This window comes from Salminus brasiliensis, chromosome 22, assembly GCF_030463535.1.
Source record: "Salminus brasiliensis chromosome 22, fSalBra1.hap2, whole genome shotgun sequence".
Lineage (NCBI taxonomy): Eukaryota > Metazoa > Chordata > Actinopteri > Characiformes > Bryconidae > Salminus > Salminus brasiliensis.
In genome coordinates, this window is record NC_132899.1 from 16,948,128 (window position 1) to 16,968,585 (window position 20,458).

At 38.5% G+C, this 20,458-nt stretch overlaps 2 protein-coding genes across 2 annotated transcripts; one reads left to right on the plus strand and one right to left on the minus strand.

Annotated features, from left to right (window-relative positions):
* Positions 1–4,923: 4,923 nt before the first annotated feature.
* Positions 4,924–7,751, plus strand: tectb (tectorin beta). The gene is made up of 10 exons (XM_072667939.1): positions 4,924–4,990; positions 5,070–5,260; positions 5,352–5,503; positions 5,606–5,678; positions 6,089–6,192; positions 6,302–6,385; positions 6,509–6,671; positions 6,756–6,834; positions 6,922–6,954; positions 7,687–7,751. Exons 1-10 carry the CDS (start codon positions 4,924–4,926, stop codon positions 7,749–7,751), a joined length of 1,011 nt encoding a protein of 336 aa, XP_072524040.1.
* Positions 7,752–8,187: 436 nt separating this feature from the next.
* gucy2g (guanylate cyclase 2g) lies at positions 8,188–19,151 on the minus strand. The gene is made up of 22 exons (XM_072667530.1): positions 18,789–19,151; positions 18,278–18,626; positions 16,930–17,054; positions 16,270–16,449; positions 16,032–16,176; positions 15,630–15,765; positions 15,413–15,516; positions 14,647–14,813; positions 13,699–13,869; positions 13,523–13,606; positions 13,299–13,403; positions 13,138–13,209; positions 12,226–12,394; positions 11,897–12,052; positions 11,413–11,590; positions 10,808–10,948; positions 10,512–10,704; positions 9,983–10,157; positions 9,586–9,684; positions 9,366–9,457; positions 9,161–9,265; positions 8,188–8,313 (listed from the first exon to the last, which is right to left on the minus strand). The coding sequence occupies exons 1-22, from the start codon at positions 19,149–19,151 to the stop codon at positions 8,188–8,190; spliced, it is 3,435 nt and encodes a 1,144-aa protein (XP_072523631.1).
* Between the last annotated feature and the right edge of the window lie 1,307 nt (positions 19,152–20,458).

A 20,458-nucleotide genomic window follows, 5' to 3' on the forward strand; every position in this document is an offset into this window, starting at 1 on the left:
TTTGAGTCGAGGTTCAGTTGATGTGAGATACTGATACTGAAGAGTATCGGGAATGTGTTACATTACCAGCCTTCATATCAACACTGCTCCTCGAAATGTCTGCCTCTACACTGAACCCCTCTTCTTTCTGAAACTGAGGTTTTCCATAACTCGGGGGCTGGAGAAGGGTGCTGATGAAGCATCGTATTTTCAGAGTAGTTTGCTGGTAGTTTATGTTGTAAAGTGTGGAATTAAAACGTACAACATGCGGTCCATGACTATAACACACCTTTTCGTGAAAGGTGGTGTGCTCCCACCTGCAGCAGGAGGTTGTGGGTATTGTAGTTCTTCTCCGTGCCGTTTAGGAGCTGTGTGGCGTCACACCGAGGGTATAACGTAGTGCAGAGGTGCTCAGTTCTGCTGTTCTCAATATCCAGATCAAACACTCTCTGATCGTTAGACATCTCTAAAGGCCTTCATCACCTGGGTTCATTTAGGTGTGTTAGATTAGAGCTGGGGGCAAACTCCTGTAGTGGTGTATTGCAACCAAAGACAAGCTTGCACTGAACACCGACACTAAAACTTAGTAGATGTGCACAAGTCATTTTATTCACTCAGATCCAGACTACTACACACCCACAACACCCCCCCCCCCTTGTTACGTAATATGCACAGTATTGCGTAATATGTTGAAAGCTCACGGAAGTCTGAACATTTGGAAGGCTCTCAATCTTAGTCTTGATGCTTTCTGTAATGGTAGCTGTCCCTGAGCTCAAGGGCTTAAGAGTTGATTGGTATCTACCACAGTTTTCTCCCAGGCATTGAACTCTAATGCATCCCAGTGGTTCTCTCCATTCTCATGGTAATGCCTTTCCAAGCACCTGTAAAAGCACTCTCAAAGCGTAAGTGTACTGTGCAGGATATCTGTGCTTGTACTACCTGCACAAAGCTATCATTTTACACAAGCAGTAAGGTTGTCATTAGCCAGGGCTGGGATTTCACATGATCAAGAAGAAACCTATGGAGTGGAAGCTATATTAAGGCCATTGTTTTGGTCAGACACTAATAGTCTGTTGTCTTTAAACGTATTTTGCTTCCACGTGTCATTGTAAGATACTTGTGTAGTAACATTTTATATGGGTTTTCTGAACCTCCCAGTGCATTTGACCTAAGCATAAACTGGACTACTGAATAAAAAAGATCAGATAAGATAAGATAATCCTTTATTAGTCCCACAGTGGGGAAATTCTCAGTGTCACAGCAGAAAGGGATTGCAAGACAATCAGTTACAAAAAAATATATAGATAAATAATTTACACTATATACACAATATAAATAAGAATGAAAAAAGCAATAGCAATATTATTTACAGGTTATTGCAAATGACTGAATTAATTTAATGACTCTTAAAAAAAGAAAAATATACAACTAATAAAAGATTAAATAAGACAATAAATAGCAATCATCATGCAAATAAAAGTCTACATACTTTGAGCTGTAGTGTGACGTCATCATATCCACGCCGTATTCACAGGACGGGTCGTTATACAGTACAGTGAGATACTGGCGCTTGTGTGCTGCGGTCGTAGAAGATCAGCACACCAGAGTCAACATCCAGAGTAAAACACCACCTCAGGTATACTACTGCGACTGTCCCACAGTTCTAGGGCTGATTTCTGTTGGACAAACAAGATAATTATTATCAGACAAACAAGATCAAACAAAAACAACCATTTACAGAAACGTTCACTCACATCCGCGAGGAAAAATAGTGCTGATCTCTGCTTGAGTGCTGCGGCTTTCAGACACGGGGTCATCCAGCTCTCTGCTCGCTCACCGCCAGTGTGTTTGCGCCCTTAGGTTTTATCATTGCTGCTCGCTCGTGTCGCTAACGCCACCACGGTATTAATTCATCATAAATTAATTATGTTTGACGGGTCAACTGCCCGTTATTTTCATTTAAGATTTTTTATTAGATGGCAAATCTAATATCGGGTTTTTCACGACCATTTTCCAGCCTGTCTGCCATTAAACCCGGGCTGAAACACGTGTCCCAGAGTGTAGGGTGGAGCCAGGGTAGTCCTCCGTACAACAGGTCCTCCACAGGACTCGGTCACGCTACGGCCCGAGCGCCAGTAGACTTACACGTCACGGCTAATTGACGTAAGCAATATAGCATATTTCGGTCCTTTTGTGTTTTCATTAAAAAATGATCCATTACATTTCTATACAAACTCTACTACTGAAGCATCTGGCATCCCATGCCTGTTTCCAGCAGTTTTGAAGGTTTTGCACCATGCATGAAGATGATTGTGGGCTACTGCAGGCCTCGAAGGATGTACCATTCTAGACCTTCTAGACACATTTCTCTGCTGTGTTTTAAGGATCCTAATAAATGAAACAGCTTCTGGTGACTTAACAGCAGAGAAAAGCAGCCTATAGGATTTGGGCCACAGCTTATAACTTTAGCATAATAACTTTTATTATTTTTAAAAAGTGAGGAACATCTTCTCTTCATTTATCTAGCTGTATTATCTTTAACTCCTAAAGATATGTGTGAAAATAAAATGTGTTTTAAAAGCTGTTATAACTTAGTGAATGAGTATCAGTACACACTGGTTTATAGGAGTGCATTTGCTTATAGAGCAACTGCTTCCCAACAGCAGTACTTAAAGGGGACTGCTCAGAGAGAAAGACCTTCTCTTTTCTCCCTCAAAAGTCTCTAAATAAACATAGTTTTACTTAAAGCTGAACTGGTGTCTGAACTGCATTAATCATTCCTGGACGTAATGAAAAGGGTAAGTGAGGATCCTATTCGGTCCTCAAATGCACACGAGACAAATAGGCTGGAGATAAATGGTGCTTCTCTCACAGTGCCTGCACTCTTCCGAGGCTGAAACACAATCTCAGTGAATGGCACATCTCGATCATGCCAGCCTGTTGTCTTGTCCTCTTGTCTAGTGCTTGACTCCAGTCTTCTTGTGTTATCAGCACCTGTATCTAAGTGTGTCATCCATACATTCTTTACAAGCTTCAACATTTTACTCCTAGTTCCCCCAAAGCATGATTGCAAAACACAAACACTCTTTTAACAGTTAAAATAACTTAAAAGTAAGTAAGAGTTTCTACATGTTTTAATCATGAAAACTTAAACAAAGCCATTCAGAGTAGACATAACTTTGCAAATGAAGGCTACACTGTATGTCCAAATGTTTGTGGACACTCTTTCTAATGAATGCTTTCAGCTATGTTAAATTACATTCATTGCTGACACACATTTCCAAAGAAACAATGAACGAACAGGTGTCCCAATACTTTTGTCTATAGTGTATTTTTTTCCTTATCTTAAACAGCTTGTGAAACTATACATCTTCTGGGTTTTACGTGCAGTAGTGATAAGGCCTAGGCCAATTATTGCATTGCATTAGCAGAAAACACCAGGCGTAAGCCAATGGACTCTTGTCCATCTTGTATACTAAACAAAGGGAGCTTTAGGCATTAAAAAAGTCAGATGTCTGTGTCCATCACATCTGTGAGCAATTATGACTTTGTAATTTTCTCTAGAATGGCACACCAATTTAAGTAGGTTCATACCAAACCACTCTACATGACTTTGTTTACATCTTAACCAATAAATTATACAATAATTGAGAATTTTTCTCTGGAGAATGTAGAGCTCATACCAGGAAATGATTTATTAGTACAGGGAAACACATTGAAATCACGGTCCATGATATTAGACTTATTGCAGTTAAGGTTGAAAAATAAGGTTTAGGTAAATTTCCTAAAGGGCACAACTTTTACAGCACACTACTCCTCTAGGAAGAAAGAAACCCCATGTTTAGTTTATATCTACGACTCTTTTAATCTACCCATGTCCCCCACTGAAGGACAAAGGTGGTATTGTCATTGCAGGTCTATTTAGCTCAATGTTACTTAGAGCAGCTCATCTCTTTGAGATAAAAACCCATGAGATTACTGATAGAACCCTTGTAATGCTTTCAGTAATTACCCACATCCTTTCTTTCTCCACAGCTGAATAAGAGTGACCTTGATGACACTGTAGCCCTTAAATTCCATGGCACGACACCAGAGAGGGTGGGATGCGTTAGATAACTGCTAAAAGTGCACTAGTGCACCTGTTCCTCTGCCTGACTGAAGGTCATTATGTAAGAAAGCAAGAGTGTGAAAGAAACCAAACTTACTTACTCTCCCTTACCTTGGAAACACCACGTCATTTCTCAGACCTTATAGGTTTGAAATAAACAAGGAAATCTGTAGATGATGTTGAATACAAGGCTTCAGTTTAGGCACCCATGTGTTGACTTGATGGCATTTTTCCATGAGAAGAAAGCAGCTATGTAGGAACAGATATGTCGCTGTTTAAATGCTGAGAAAAATGGTCTTCCCCTGAGACGCTGTTAATTTAAAAGTCAATGTCTGGCAAGCACAGAAAGCTTTTGTGCTTTGGTCCACAATGCTATCACCAAATGGCCTCGCCAGACTGGCAGACAGGGGAAGAGAGGGGGGTTACCGGCTGTCTGCAGAAATATAAAACGGCCCCTCTGGCGGAATAGATGAACTCTACCTGAAACCTGTGCTCAGTCACCAGTAACCAGCCACTTCACGGAGACCATGACCATCTGGTAGATAACCAAGCAAAACTTCACAACCCAGCACTGGTACTGTACTCATTTTTTTTCTACTGCATTATTATACGGCATGTGGATTCTATGGCATGTGGTGGTGCTTGTTTGGATAGCTTATGTGTTTTTGTGAATGTTAATTAAAACGAAAATGATGAATAATACATTTGATAAATAAAACATGTGAATTTGTCTTAAACAGAAGCATCTCCAGTCCAAAAACGACCCGTTGGAATATTAAATATTAAATTAATTAAATATTGCTAATCAAAGCATTGTTTTCTCTGCTTTATAGGACATGGCTGCTATTGGTGCTCTTTTCTTTCTTCTCCCAGTGTCTTGGGCCTGCGCTCCTCAGAAAGCTGGTAATTATCAGACTGTTAGCCCACCGTTGTATTCAGTGGTATGAAAAACACTGCACTGACACCGCATGCTCTTTTTTAGATTATGTTATGGTTTCCTGTTTCCCAAATGCCATCATTGCAAATGTGCCTGAGTGCCCATACGGATGGGAGATAGGTCAGTTGTCTTTGGGTGGCGTTTGCTATACTGGGATCAACACTCCTGGCTTCTACCGCTTCACGATCCCTGACCTCACGCCCAAAAACCACTCGTACTGCGGCACCCTGTCTGAGGTGCGGCTTTATAAGTAGAAATCTGACAAATATCTTACATATTAAATGACTTATTAACTGATATCCACTGTTGACCTCTTCTGTTGACCAGTATGTTGGAGGCAAAGACCCGAGGTACATTTTCTACAACTCTATAGTGTCCAACGACTCCTCGCTCACAGTGCGGAACCAGCCAGTGAACTACACCTTCAGCTGCACGTATAAGGCGGCCTACTTGGTCAACAACGCGGTCTTCAGCCAAAGGTAGACACTATTACATTGACTACGCATTCAGTAGCGTAGGTATTAGAATGCATTCTGACCAATGACTTGCAGCCTTTTTACTAAACCCTCTGCTTCTTCCAGAGTGGCAACAGTTTATGTCAACAACGGGAGTTTAGGTTCTTTTAAGTCTCAGTTGTCTATGAACGTGTTCACAGTGAGTATTGCGACTTTCCTCACAGAATGGTTTCAAAAGTGTCCAATGAAGAAAGCAATGATGAGGGTGTGTAGAGACATTAGGATGACATGGTAAAATTCTGGATTATGGCATGAAATGTTAAAAAAATATATTATTGAAGGGACCATAGCAAATATATTTTTTTCAGTATTGCATTTATTTCCTCCTGGTGTCCACCTGGTTATTTTATGAACCGGTGTTTTTAGTTTGGAGCATTTTCCTGATGGATGCTTTAAAAAAGCAGCCCAAACACTGTAGGCTGAAGTAAAGCCTAAACTGTAGGCTGAAATAAACTAATACTGCATGTGGACAGAGGTTAAAGGCTGCTTCAAAACATAAGATTGTCGTTATTGCAGCTTCAACTGTTCATTACTCTGTATGGTTTACAGAACTCAAAGTTCCTGTATGCTAAAGATGCTCCATATATCATTGATACATCAGAAATTGGCTCAGAGGTTTTTATTGGCATTGAGGCAAAAGGACTGAGTAACAGGTATGTCATCACCCTCTTATCTGTTGTGTACAGTACATACATATTTTTACTTTATATATATATATATAGTTTCACTACACTGAACCTAAGTGTCCATCTCCTTTCATAGGTTTAAGGTGGTTATAACAAATTGCTGGGCAACACCTACTCCATATTCAACAGACCGGAAGAGATGGAGCTTAATTGTCAATAGGTATGGTTCTATTTAATCCGCATGGTGGTAAGATGAAATGACTTAACGCGGAAATAACGCGGCTGAATCAGACTAAAGGTTTGAATACTGTATGCTGTTAACTTTGCGTTGTTTGATTCACAGCTGCTCGTCAGATAATACAGTGACCATATTTGAGAATGCCAAAGACAGCCGCTCCATGTTCAAGTTCAATTCGTTCCGATTTCAACGCTTAGAGAAGGTGTCCACTGTCTGGCTTCACTGTGAGGTTCAAGTGTGTGACGGAGAAAAGCTCTTCTGTCAGCCGGTAAGCATTGGACTGTTTTTTTCAACTTCAGATAAAGCATAAAGTATTATTTCACAGCTCTAAGGCCTCTATGAATTCCCCAAGACTCCATGTACTTCAAGAAGCACCAAGCTGGAACCAGATCCGAGTGGAGGCATTTTGACAATGGAGTTTCAAATCAAAGGTAGCAGCTATTTCTGATATTCCATGTCTTGTTTTTCTTTCCCCTCTGTGTGTTGACTGACTTTTCTTTAAATCTGATTATGTGCAGCTCAACATTCTTCCAGTTATACACATCTTGCAGGTAAATTTTTATGTTAATTAATGCAATAAAGTTACTATAGTTACAAAGTTGTTCTGCAGGCAGAAAAATATAATAAAAATACAGATATTGCACTACATCAGTTATACACATATTGTAGTCCATGCTAGTTCACGTGCACACTGTCATTAAAGAAAAAAAGAAAGAAATGAAATATTATTCAATTCTGAAACTCATCAATAGAAAAAAAACATATTTAATTGGAAATGAATGCAAAAAAGAAGCAGAAGTGGTCACAGATTGCTGGACACTACTGTATATATACATACATCTTCAAAGTCTTATCAGAAATCTACTACTGCAGTTTTACATACTTTATCTGTTTTGTACCACCCTTTATATTGTGTGAACATTTTATGATGAATGGAACTAAATACTTGCTGAATAAACCTATGTTATATATGTTGTTACATATTATGTATAAACGTCTGGTTTATGACAAAAAGTGAAATACAACAAAAACTGAGATGCAAAGTTTTTGCAGGACAGTATAAAACTGTATTACTGTCTTAACCTTTGCTGTTTTTCACTTTTTATGATAAAAAGTGCAGTCAAAACTTGCAGTCATCCATTACATTGTATAAAATTTCACGGTAAATGGCCCAATAGAAATGCTTGAAAATCTTTGACATTGACATCCATTGAAAAGTTAAAAACTTTTTTTCTTCTGTAAAGTTGGAACCTGACCAGTGTTTGTGTTTTCTCTATTTCCAGGCACATTTTTATGCATGCTGAGTATGATTCTGCTGAATACAGTTCTAGGTTATACCAGTTCGTAAAGGTGATTAGGTGAATATAAAAAAATGCTTAACATTGAAACACACTTGTTCAGCTTGCATGAACATGCGCACACACACACAAACACACAGAACAGCCATACAAGGGTCTCAGGGAGTGTAACAAATTCCTCCTAAACACTTGCTGACATCAACAATTTGTCCTTTATTTAGCACCCTTGTACACTTGAATCAGATAAGTGAGACTAGTTACATAGATAAAATGCACTAGTCGGAGGCATGGACTGTCACTGATCTCTCGTTCCAATGGGAAGAAAATACATCCTGCTTTGGTTTGGTTAGAAACACGATGTTAAGAATTGTTAAGAATTGCGACTTCATTAAAAATACTTCTACATTTTTTGGTTGTCCATTTTTTGCTTATAAAAATTGTTGTAACTGAAACATGAAAAATAGAGGTAGGTCTCCAGTTTGGTCTCTAGATGTCAGGAACAGTCAGTGTGTGAACACCAGACATTTTACCCATGGTTTGAGTCTTCTGTGTTCTTCCTCTGTCTTTACTCTCAGGCTCATTTGTGCTTTGGTTTGGTTTATTAGTCTCTTGCTGAAAGAGTGAAAAAGAAGAATGTATAAAAATGTAAAAAGTAAATATTGGCTAAACATTGGTAGATGTTTGGGTTTCAGTTCAGCTGTAAGAGGAAACTGCACCTCATGATGTCTTCATTTTCTGCACTATCAATGTCTCCTGTAGGTATTTAAAAAAACAAACAAGCTACCCCTCCCCCCGCCACATCCTCTTTATCCCATTTTACCATCCAAATATTTTGTAGTAGAAACCAAAATCTTAAGAGACAAAACAGTTATTTCTATCAATATTTTGACTAAAATCACTATTAATAATATGTATAATTAGCATATTTGATTGGTGTTTGATAATTATTCAACAAATATTTGCATTCATTTTAATCAAGTGCACCAACAACACATCCTATAATAAGCATATGACAATTGAATGGGTTTTACATATTATAAGCAATAAATAACATTATGACCACCCTAATTAAATTGTAATTATTGTGAATTATTTTGTTACTGATTTTTTTAACAAAGGTTGAAGCAGATCTAAGGACAATTTCTTTGCCCTCATGGTGGACAGGTTTTTTACTAAATATAAAAAGGAAAATGTTCTGCTCGCAATCAACACAGGAAAGTCTTTTATATGGAGAGAAATGCTTCATATGGAATTTTAGTGCCATTGTATTCAGAAGCAGGGCGTTTTTGACCTCAAAACAGTAAAAGGTTTAAGGTCACATCCAGTTCTGTCCAGACTTTGGAAGCTTCTCCTTTCCAACTAAAGTCTTGCTCTGAATTTGCTGAACTGAATGGGAATCACCCAGTCCTGAGCATGTCAGCACATACAAGAAATTGCTGAAGGATAAGCATATCTTTACCTCTGCTGCCAGCTCTGGACATGATCCTGTATCGTACTGCTGCGTAGAAGGAAACTTCAAACCTACTTTACCGCTCAACCAGAACGTCTTCTGAAGCCCTTTTCCCTTGTGAAAACATTAACAAAGAGCAAAATTCAGAGACACATCAAAAACAATAAGACTTCAAATAACTCATCAGAAAAACACCCAATAATGAAGCATATACCTTCAACTCAACCTCCCCCCTCTCTTCAAGTTCATAAGAGCCGATCTTCAAGAGAATATCTGCGGTGCTCTGAGAGATGTGAATTCTCAGTGCTGCACGCAGATCAGACTTCATCATTAAACAAATATAGCTCATATGCGCTTGATTTATACAGGTGCACAGTGAATTTTAGCACAATCTACAGCACCAGCTGAAATAAAGATCTGAATGAAGTGCTTACGCAAACTGTTGCTTTCCATCCTGGAGGCAGTGTTCACTGTGTCTCCAAACAAGCAGTAGCGGGGCATTGTAGTGCCCACCACACCTGCAACAACTGGACCTGTTGATAGGGATAGACAATGTGGACACACAGAGAAAACTAAGGACAGACAGTGAAAGTAAAATTATTCATTTAAAGTGATGGTTTGGGAAATCAAATCTACCCAATGCCTTCCTTTTTGAGACTAGAGTGTGATTATTCAAGGCTGACTGGTGGCTAAGCTTCCATTACTTGTTAGTCTCATAGTTCTACAACTACAGAAGACACTAGAATGTCTTGGCTGGCTACATTTGGGGTAAAGGGGAAATTGTGCACGTCTGTAGCACACCTATTGGTTTAAGAAGTGTGATCATGATACCTGAGTTGATCCCAATTCGTAGTGCCAGCTTCTCATTGGGCAGGTGTCTGATTCTAAATCGTTTAATAGCACTGAGGAAATGAAGTGCCATAATGGAGATGTCTTCTGCATGTCTGGTGCCGTTGGCTAAAGGTAGCCCACTTGCAACCATATATGCGTCTCCTATAGTTTCAACCTGAGACAATAAACAATTCCCACATTAAAACCATGGGTTTTATATACTCATTATAATATAACTAACTACATTTTAAATGCAAACATTTTAGATTTAGCCATTCAAACACTTTCCTGTAACACATTTTAAGTGTGTCAACATGTAGCTGAGTTGTTCTACTTGAGAACCAAAAGACTAACATTAAAAACATCCTGTGTGTTTTGCATTAAACAACTGCCAGTAGAGTCTGCAGTAGTGTAGATGCCTGCATTTACTTCATGCTGCAAATTGACATCAATCTTTTAACAATCCTTATCCTTATTATTATGGGAATATTATACATTTGTATAGCTGTTAAGTAAACCATGTATATACCTTATATACATCATAGAGTTTAATGATCTCATCAAACAGGCTGTAGAGATCATTAAGGACTGTCACCACCTCCAGGGCTGAGCTGATTGCACACATGCTGGTGAAGCCCACAATGTCAGAGAAAAAGATAGTGACTAAATCGTAACTCCTGGGCTCCACTGACTTCCCTGCCATTAGCTGGTCTGCTATGTATCTGTTTGGAATAACAGATTTAGACATAATTGTAGCAATCTATTTAAAAAGAAAAAAGTTCAAACTTTAATATGGTAGCTAATCTCTCTCGTGTTCTCTGTTACCTGGGCAGCATACTAGACAGAAGCTTATCTGCCCTGGTCTTTTCTATTGTGAGTTGGGTGGTCCGCTCCTCCACTACTTCTTCAAGGTGATTGGCATATTTCTCAAGCTTGTTCACCATGTTGTCCAAGATGTTAGCATGGCTAAAAACAGATAAAAACAAACAAAAAATCTATAATGTAGCAAGTAATTATTTTATAATGGGGCACAGTCTCATGGGGGTAACATGTAACATGGATAGTTTATGTGGCAAAAAAGGTTCACATACTCCCAAGTATTCCCAAAGCAAGGTAATCTGCCAGGTTTAACAGTAATCAGATTAAACAAAATTCATCCGGAGGAATTTTTGTAGCTGAAATGTGCACGAAGACTATGCAAGAGTGAGCTACAGTGGACAGGACAGGACAAAGAGTGGTGTAACCTTCACCAGACTGGGTTAATGCTGTAATTCAAGCAAAGGGATATGTAACCACATGAAAAATGACATGGAATAAAATCTTGTTAAATTTAACTTTGGAGATATGAGGTCACAAAATACGCACTGTCTTGAGAATCAGAGTAGAATGGGTGAGCAACATATGCCATGTTTGTTGCTTTGAGGAGGTACCTGTCAGGGCTGATGCTTTGTAGGCCTCTCCTGATGGAGCTAAAAGGGGGTCTCTGGTCTGGGTTCTCACTCCAGCAAGCAGTCAGCAGGCTTATTAGACCATCATCGCACATCTGAGCACACAGAGTTGGTCTCAGAGGCTCGCCTGCAAAAGGGGTCCTCAGCTGCTTGATGATTTCTGAATATCATATGAAATGGACATCAAGTCAGTTCAGTTCATTATTGTTTTTTTTTTTTTTTTTTGGTTTTGCAATAAATCCAGTTTACATTACATATTACATACACACTTTACAGACACATAATAGTTTACACGTGTGTTCGATTTACATTTCGTGACAGATTTGATGTCTGACTTATTTTTTGCTTTAAAATACAAACAGAAATACCAAATGTAATATGGATCAAAAGTTCATTGTATGTATAATCTGACATGGTCAAAACTGCACTTGTAAAAAAAAAAAGACAGACAGAAATCCATTTTCACCTTTTGGTTCTAGCTGTATATCATGGTAGGGACCAGTCTCTGAACTGTAGATCAGCTCTCGCATAATTATAGCAAAACTGAACACATCTCCTTTTTGAGTTCCATTGAACGGAAGATGCACTTCTCTTAGAAGTTCTGGAGCAATCCAGTACATCTCTGCAAAGTGCGATAAACATTAAAGGCATACATTTATATTAATAGCATTTGAATCATGTCACACAGGTGGGCAAATGTAGCATTAGCATTATACGTAGAGTCATCCATATCAACAACTCACAAAGAAAATGTATTGATCCTTTTCTGAAAGGAAGTTACTAGAACATACAAACCTTCATACTTGGGGTTCTCAAGTGGGACTAGTTTGTGTTGGGCACCATGTTTGAACTCCCAGAGGCCGAAGCCTGACAGTTTGACCTGCAGCCGACTGTCCACTAGACATGTGCTTGGCTTCAGATTGCCATGAGATTTCAGACTGCTCCTGTGTATGTACTCCATGCCCTGAGGAGAGGACATAGCAGCAAGAAGTGAGGTAGCTGTGGACCATCATTTCCAAGATCGTAGATTTTAATGCTAGTCAGTGTAATGAAAGTTTTGGAGTATTTCTTCTGGTCTATTCATCATGAAATTTTTACACAATGTAAAGAGCATATGGATTCAAAATGATTTAAAAGATGCCAATCTTATATATAATCTTTAGTGGTGTAGCGGATCATGGTTTGAAACAATCAGATGGTTGGGATTGTTTTACGGATCAGCAAAAATTGTGAGACCCTTATTTTCTGTTTGAAAGTATTTCTTTACTTTCATTACATTCATTACATTTTCATTAAAAGTTAATAGTGTAGTCTGTCGTTCTGAGGTTGACTTCTCCTTTTTTACACTCTGCCAGTGTCCATATGAGATCTGTATCTGCAGCTCTGCATCCAGATTGAGGGAATAATTACTGTAAAAAGTAACAGCAGCAGTAAAACTGATTTAAACAGTGTTATGGTTAAATTTTGCAGATGAGTCCGCAGGTTAGGTGCATTCTGAATCATGGGCAGAATGGAAAAGGGACAGATATCATTAAAGACTCTAACAACGTTTTCAAAGAATGGTTCTTAAACAATCATTACTGTGTTATGTGATTACTATACATGTGTGTAATATGTGATCTGTGTGCGTGAAGAATCTTTTTACTAACATTCAGAGCAATTCTTTTAGAGAGTGCATTTAAACATAGTCTCCTCAGATTTACTCACACTGACGATGTCATAGGCAAATGACAGTTTAAACATCCAATCCAGCTCAATTTCACTGTTCCTCAGAACATCCTGACATTAACAAAGCAAAAAGAGAGACATCATGAATTCACACATATTAAAAGCATGCTGAGGTCCTGCTAAAGGGAAATTAAGCTTACCTTTAAGCTTCCTTTCTTGCAGTACTGAATGACAATGCAGACATTAGGGGGTTCATTACACACTCCAAAAAACTGCACCAAGTTCTCGTGTTTCAGCTCCTTCATCTGAAAGTATATTGCACACCCAAAGTTATTAACAATATAGCTGTGAAGCCTTTTCATATAATGGACCATTTCTAAATAAGACACCACCAGCATCTTTATAGTTCTTCATTTGTCTTTACCATATTCAACTCAGCAATGATGGAAGATTTCTTGAGGTCACGAGGAAGCTGATTCTTCAGGTATTTGATACCTATGTGGTTTCCCTTAGACATGATCGAACTGAAAAGGTTAGCTTAGGACTTGTAAATGTGGTGAAAATGTCAATGTAAAAATTTTTATCTGTGACCTCATTAACCTGTGAAGTAGTCTCTTTGACCTTTTGTACCTGGAGCAGACCGATTGTTGTGTAGATGTTTTCCTTTCCGTTTGTGTCCTTTAGACCATAACTGTTAAAGGAGAGGATGGTCTGAGAGCCACCGCTTCCACTTTTGCTAGGAGTTGTACTTACTGACAGTGCCTGCATGCCCTGTAAAAACACATAATGATGATGTGAATTACATTGGATTTGGTTTACATTGGATTGGGCTGTGTATTGCTGTACTGACCACAGAATACACAGAAAGCTGTGTTAACATAGTTATTGTGTTCCAGATGGTCCCAAACTCAGTCTTGAAAATCACACACTCCTTGTGTGCTGGGTCAGGTGTGTGAGACTAGGGAAATGACAAAAAATGTGCAGAGCATGGAATCCCCAGGAGTGGATTTGGGAAGCCATGATATAATTAGCAAGGCCACAGTCTATTGGATGATCTTATGGATGAATCTTATAGACTATAGATATTTGGCCTTAGAAAGGGCTTATTGTTGACAGGGTAATGAAGGTTTGATGCCATCCTCCCAGCTGAAAAAAGAATAATATTGTTATGTGATGTCACTTCACATTTCAGTTATGAGAATTGTTTCCATCCAGATCTCAGATTTACTATATACACTAAACGTCCTTGGATGTATCAGGAATGCTGAATCAAGAAAACATTTCTAGTCCTAAAAAAGAAAGTAAACTTACAGAGCATATCAAACTACTGCAGTGCCAAAGATCTTAAACGTTCAATCACTGGTACTAGCATATTTCTAGTACATGGTATTACTCAAAGTAGCAAAACCTTTAATGTGCTCACACTATTCCCGTATGATTTAATAAAATAAAAACAAAAAATCTTCAATCAATTAAATCAATTAAATTGTTTCACTCCTAGTGTCAGTGTGTGTGTTTGTGTGTATGAGTTTGGGCTACATTGCCAACCTTAGGCTCCTTAATGATAGTGATATCATTGTAGTCAATGAGCCACCAGTTGTTGTCATCTAGTCTGGTCTGCAGGCGGATCTTCTGCACAGTCAGCAGTGTAATGAATGCCAGTGCTGCTACTCCAAGCAGAGGCACAACCACCAGTAGAACAATCATATATACGTCTGAATCATGTATTCAACAGGAAGGAAACACAGTGAGTAAAATGATTTAGAGTTGCCTGCAAAAGTGCATTACTAATGTAAAGCATACACAAGTCAGCCATAACATTACCACAGGTGAAGTGAATAACACTGATTCATCTACAGTGACCTCTGTCAAGGGGTGGGATAGATGATGCAGTTCTTGAAGGTGATGTGTTAAAAAAAAACAGGAAAAATGGGTAAGCATAAGAATCTGAGCCACTTTGACAAGAGTCAAATTGTAATTTCTAGATGACTGGATTAGAACATCTCCAAAATATCAGGCAGGTCTTGTTGGGTATGCTGTGGTCAGCACCTACCAAAAGTGATTTAAGAAACAACAACCAGTGAACCAGCAACAGGGTCATGTGCACCTAAGCTTAATGCAATCCTTGGGGGCCCAGCTAACAACTAATGTCTTGATACCAGACACCACAAGACCCTTTAGAGGGCTTGTGGAGTCCATGCCTCGAATGTTTAGATCTGTTGTGACGGTGGGGACCTATTCAAGATTAGGCAGGTGGTGTTAATGTCATGGCTGATTGGTGTAGAACACAGTAGCATAGAATACAATTGTTTACCATTGTTTAGCCATTCACAGAGTTCATTGTCAAAACCACACTCTGGGTTATCTGTTGGTATTGTCCCTGTTGGCCAGATCACACTTGAAAAATTTGGTGTTAGTCTGCAAATAAACAGGCAAAAATAAAAGCATTTGATAAACATTTGTTAAAATAAACATTTATACATATATTTAACAGGACTGAATATAAATCAGAAAACATGGGCTGTGCTTACTTGAGTATTTTTGTGTGACTGTCAAAATTTAGAACAGGTACAAACTTCATGTCATTGTCACTCATTTGCAAATCGTAGACAGAATAATCTGTATTTCTGTCTCCATATTCATCAAAGTGTACTAGACCCGAGGCTCCTGTGCAGAAATATTTCATTCATTTTAGCTTCTTAGTTTAAGTATCAGTGTACAAAAATGGTATATGAAGATGTGTTCAGTTTTTATTCATTATTTCCTAAAACTAACTAATAACTGTTCTGACAGCGATTAAAGCCTCACAGCATTCTGAACAGAAAAAAAAAAAAAAAACGTAACTGAAGGGAAACTGACTCTTAATGCCAAAAGAATGTAATGCAAACATGCATTCATGGATTGTGTTAGCTTGGACATGGAATAAAAATTACCATAGAACCTGATGCTGTTTTTATCTCTGAGGCTCTGGAGGACCTCTCTTCCATTACGAGGATTCTTTCCATCTTTCAGAACCGCCTTTAGACCCATGGCATAGAGCAGGACGGCATCATGAAGATAGCTAGAGTAAGGGCTTACCTATAACATCAGTTAAAGACACGTGAACATTATCTGGTTTGAGAACAGTGCATTCAAGAGACATTAAGATATGTAGCCAGCACAGGTTCTCACCTCTCTCTCTGAAGAAAGATTGCTGTAAAAAGGAGCCCCTTTTAACTTCTCATAAACACGTTCAAAGAAATCATAGTAATCGTATCCTTCATAAGACTTCTCAGCAATGACGAATACCATATCAAAGGCTTTCAGTGCTGTTTGTCTGTTGTCACTGATGGCACGTTTCCACAGGTTATCCTAATTGAGGAGAGAGAAAAAAGAAGCCAATATGTAGAACTGAATTCAGTGTTTCAGTGACATTTAGTACATTTAGTGTTTGACCTACTAAAGAACCCAGTTCAGCCCATAAAGTGGAACATGTTCACAGCCCATTTTTTGTTTTGATAAATGTAGTGCTGGTTAACAGTTTATCATTTTCAAAGCTCCAACTGTGGTTTTAAATTAGATTAGAAGAAGATAGTGGATAGACTTAAGCGTGGATTTTTTAATGAATCTCAATCACATAAGTGATACTCTGTCTTATGTGAGCTGTGTACATCTCTCAGTTGTGTGCATCTCTCAAAAAGCAGATGTAAGGTAAGTCTCTATTTCACCTATTATAAAACATGTCTTCTAGGTTTTATTGAAAGGACAAATATGGAAAATGGAAAGATGGTTATTTTAAATTACTGCACAAATAGAGATTTACCTCATTTCACTTTCTCGCAGCTTACTCACCACATTGCCACTGACCTCAAACTGCTGTACCAGGAGAAAAACATACTCTCCTTTCATCAGTCCCTGTCGCTCAGCCTCCATCACCAGCTTAGTGGAGTCCTCAGCATTACTTAACACTATGATCACTGGGGAAGAGAGAGACACAGAGGCATTTAATTATACAAGCGTTTCAGTCCCTCATTGGTAATATGATACTTACGAATAAATTACATGGCTTAACAGACTCAATTAGCACTAAAACATTACATATGTGGTTTGATTTAGTTCAACGATAAAAGTAGATCATAGAGAGTTGGTTTGCCTATGACGAGAGATTTAAACCAGGCTTGACAGGCCACAGTTTCCATGATTTCAAAATGAATTTTAGGTTGGGAAATACAGATTTATTTAGATTAAATTTACATTAAGTAACTACAAATATTACTACTTAGCATACAAATTGCTAAGCCTCTAAATACAATCCTAGATACAGTTGAGAATACGTACAGTGGAACAGATTTCAGGGTGACTGTAACTCTTCCCCCACTATGTACATTAAAGAAAAGGGGGAGAAGGAGCTTAGACTCAATAGCACAGAGGAAGAATAAGTACAATGTGCACAAAACAACACACTACCAGTAACTCAAGAATTTGGATGGAAAAATCTGACCTGGTATTTTATAACACCTGAAAAAAGGAGGATGTGTGTAAGTAAGATGGCCAACCATACTCACATCTTTTGGGAATGTCGTTTTGGGTGAATATACATTATGTATCAAATATATTCTGGGGAACTCAGAGAAAAGTTATGTTTTAAAATAAAAGATACTTAATTATTATTAGATGTAAAAAAAGTAATGCTTTCAAATGCATGGAACTATACTTAACTATACTTAACAAGTGTTAAGTGTATATAAAAGTGTATATTTTTGTATTCCAAGTAAATGCACAAGTGTACACTTTCAATAATGCTATAGTAAAGTGCAAGCCTTCCAAATGAATACAAATTCAATTACTCATGTATTTTCCAGCTCTGGAAGTTTGTAATATAGACAGGCAGACAGTATAAGCTGCACAATAAACATCATTTCAAAGGTGCAGTAAGTTACCATTTGACCCTAGACACAATGGGACACCTTTTCTTTAGGCCACTGATATTGTAGCAGTTGTGTAAAATCTCTGAATCATTCACACAAAAGAAATCTTCACGAACAATTGACCACATCATAAGGGCACAAGAGCATTATACGTATTGTGATCACTCAGATTTGAGCTACTAGAGAGCAAACTCCACCATATTGGCTGAGGCCCAAAACTGTTCATGTGGTTTCAAGTGTATGAAGTGCTCTGAGTGGTTTAGTGCACCTACCTCTAGCAACCTTGGAGATATGCTGAATGTTCCTGTGCGTGAGCTGAGGGTCACTGGGGTCAAACTTGATGCTGGCTGTCACTGTTACCTTGGCTTGGAGTTGCTGTTCTACAGATTTCCAAAGAGCATCCACTTTGTCCCATGTGTTGGAGTCTGAACCTCCTCCGATTACACCAACATGCTGCCACCCAAAGAACTCCAGCGTCTTAAGCAAGATTTCTCCTACTCTCTTAAGTGGGGGCACTATTTTAACATAAGTATCATAAACAAGAGCATTATCCATTTTGGGTGTCTGTCCCACAAAACCAAACATGGGGATGTTCCACGTGGATGCGATCAGACCAGTGACCTAGGGCATATGAATATTACATGTAACAGATGACTGAACTCTCAAGAATCTTAAAGGAATGGCTCAAAGAAAGAAATCTTATTTACACAATTGTCACTTCAAATGCAGATGTGAAAATTGTATAATTTTTCTTGTCGAATCACCTCAGAATAAGGCACTTACCTCTGCCTCCTCAGGACAAGGTGGACCAAAGAGTGCTGATATATTTTCCTGCCACATTTGATCAATGAACGCTCCAAGCGAAACCTTGGCGTTACAGTCTGTGTCCACATACACAAAGTCAAGAGTATAATTTTCAAGGAACGATGGATCCGAGTTGATTTTGTCTATAGCTATCTGGACGGCAGATCCAAGTTTCTGCACACTGAATGGATATGAAGCATTTCGAGGAGCCTGGAATCCTACCAGCAACCTGTTTGAGTTTGTTTGGCTGCAAGCAAAATTGGTAAGAGTGGTAAATGAAAGAAATATCAACGCCCACCATCTTGTGTGCTCAGAGGCTCTGCAGTCTGATGTACCTTTCATCCTATCTGTGCAACTCCCACTTAGATCACTCGTGAAAAATATCCAGGGAGATTTAAATGTCTGCGTGGATGACGTAGTGCCGTTTTTCTCTTCCTCTGGGAAATTAATTTTAATCACGCTTCTAGCTGTTAGCACTTACTGAACCTGTAAATTGCCAAATTTTGTTGTAGTCAGCAGACAGACATGTCTTTTCACAATTCAAAGAGAGCCTTTTGAACACAGGCTTGGGTCACCGCTCAGATTATTTACAGTTCACTATGGTTTTGCATTAATCCATGCATTTTTTATTCTATAGGTCATTAAGCACTAAACACTGGGGGTGCACAGGGAAAAGGACACTGAAGAGGGCACAGGGAAAAGGATAAGCTCCTGGGTCCAGAGCATTATCAACATAACAGGTTAATGCAGAGGTTACCAACCTTATTCCAAACTGATGACTCCTATTTATTCTTTATTTATATATGATTTGTTCATCTCTAATCCTCAGTAAGCTTAATCTTAAATGTGCTCTAATGTATGTTGTCGGCTACAGAGCTGGGTTTCCCAAAAGCCTCTTTGCACAAATGAAAGACATTGTTAAATGGTAGAGTGAGCCCCACATGAAACACTCTCTCTACTATTTAAAATGGTCCTAAAACTACAAACCCAGATAAGTAGGCTCCTCTGAACTCTAATCACCCTTACTCTTAGCATTCGTTTCACTGCTGTGTTACTGGGAAATAAGCAGTTACTGCAGCCACATTGGATTATTTTTCACATTATTCTAGTGAAAGGGAGCTAATGAAATGCAGCCAAAGTGGCCTTAAGGTGTAATCAAAAAAAATTCCCTAGAAAGTTTTTATGTTCTTTTCCCTTTTAAATCATTATGGATTCTTCAATGCAGATGAATATGTTGTAATCTCATTTGGTATTTCAGATCTGGTGTCTGGAATCAAAGGTCAGACAGCAATGCTGCTCATATTTATGAGATAACATCCTGTATCAACTATACATATACAATATAACCTTCTTTCTTGTTCAACAGGTAAGATAACAGAGAAAATGACGCAGGTTTTTTAATACAAACTTCAAGACTGTGTTTTGAACCAGTGCGCATTCTTTCAACTTTGACCCATTACAGACCTCAGTAGACAACACTACATTTTGTGGCAGTGTCACAAACATGGTCCTGGACGGCTTTCTTTCCATACAATCTTTTATCAGCCACAGATTACAAACTGTCCAAAGGTGCTGAAGCTTATCGACTTCCATAGTCTTCATTACGCTCAAATGTCAAAGTTCAGCTGAGGCACTCGTCCTGAAAAGCT

What these genes read in the sequence shown, in the direction of transcription:
- gucy2g (XM_072667530.1), bottom strand. Translation starts at nt 19,151, where the DNA reads ATGAAAGGTACATCAGACTGCAGAGCCTCTGAGCACACAAGATGGTGG. An exon ending in AGTCACACAAAAATACTCAA is followed by an intron (nt 15,517 to 15,629) that starts GTAAGCACAGCC and finishes GTTTATTTGCAG; the next exon opens with ACTAACACCAAATTTTTCAA. An exon ending in GTCCAGAGCTGGCAGCAGAG is followed by an intron (nt 8,314 to 9,160) that starts GTAAAGATATGC and finishes TCACTCTTTCAG; the next exon opens with CAAGAGACTAATAAACCAAA.
- tectb (XM_072667939.1), top strand. Translation starts at nt 4,924, where the DNA reads ATGGCTGCTATTGGTGCTCTTTTCTTTCTTCTCCCAGTGTCTTGGGCC. An exon ending in CTGCGCTCCTCAGAAAGCTG is followed by an intron (nt 4,991 to 5,069) that starts GTAATTATCAGA and finishes GCTCTTTTTTAG; the next exon opens with ATTATGTTATGGTTTCCTGT. An exon ending in ACTGCGGCACCCTGTCTGAG is followed by an intron (nt 5,261 to 5,351) that starts GTGCGGCTTTAT and finishes TCTGTTGACCAG; the next exon opens with TATGTTGGAGGCAAAGACCC.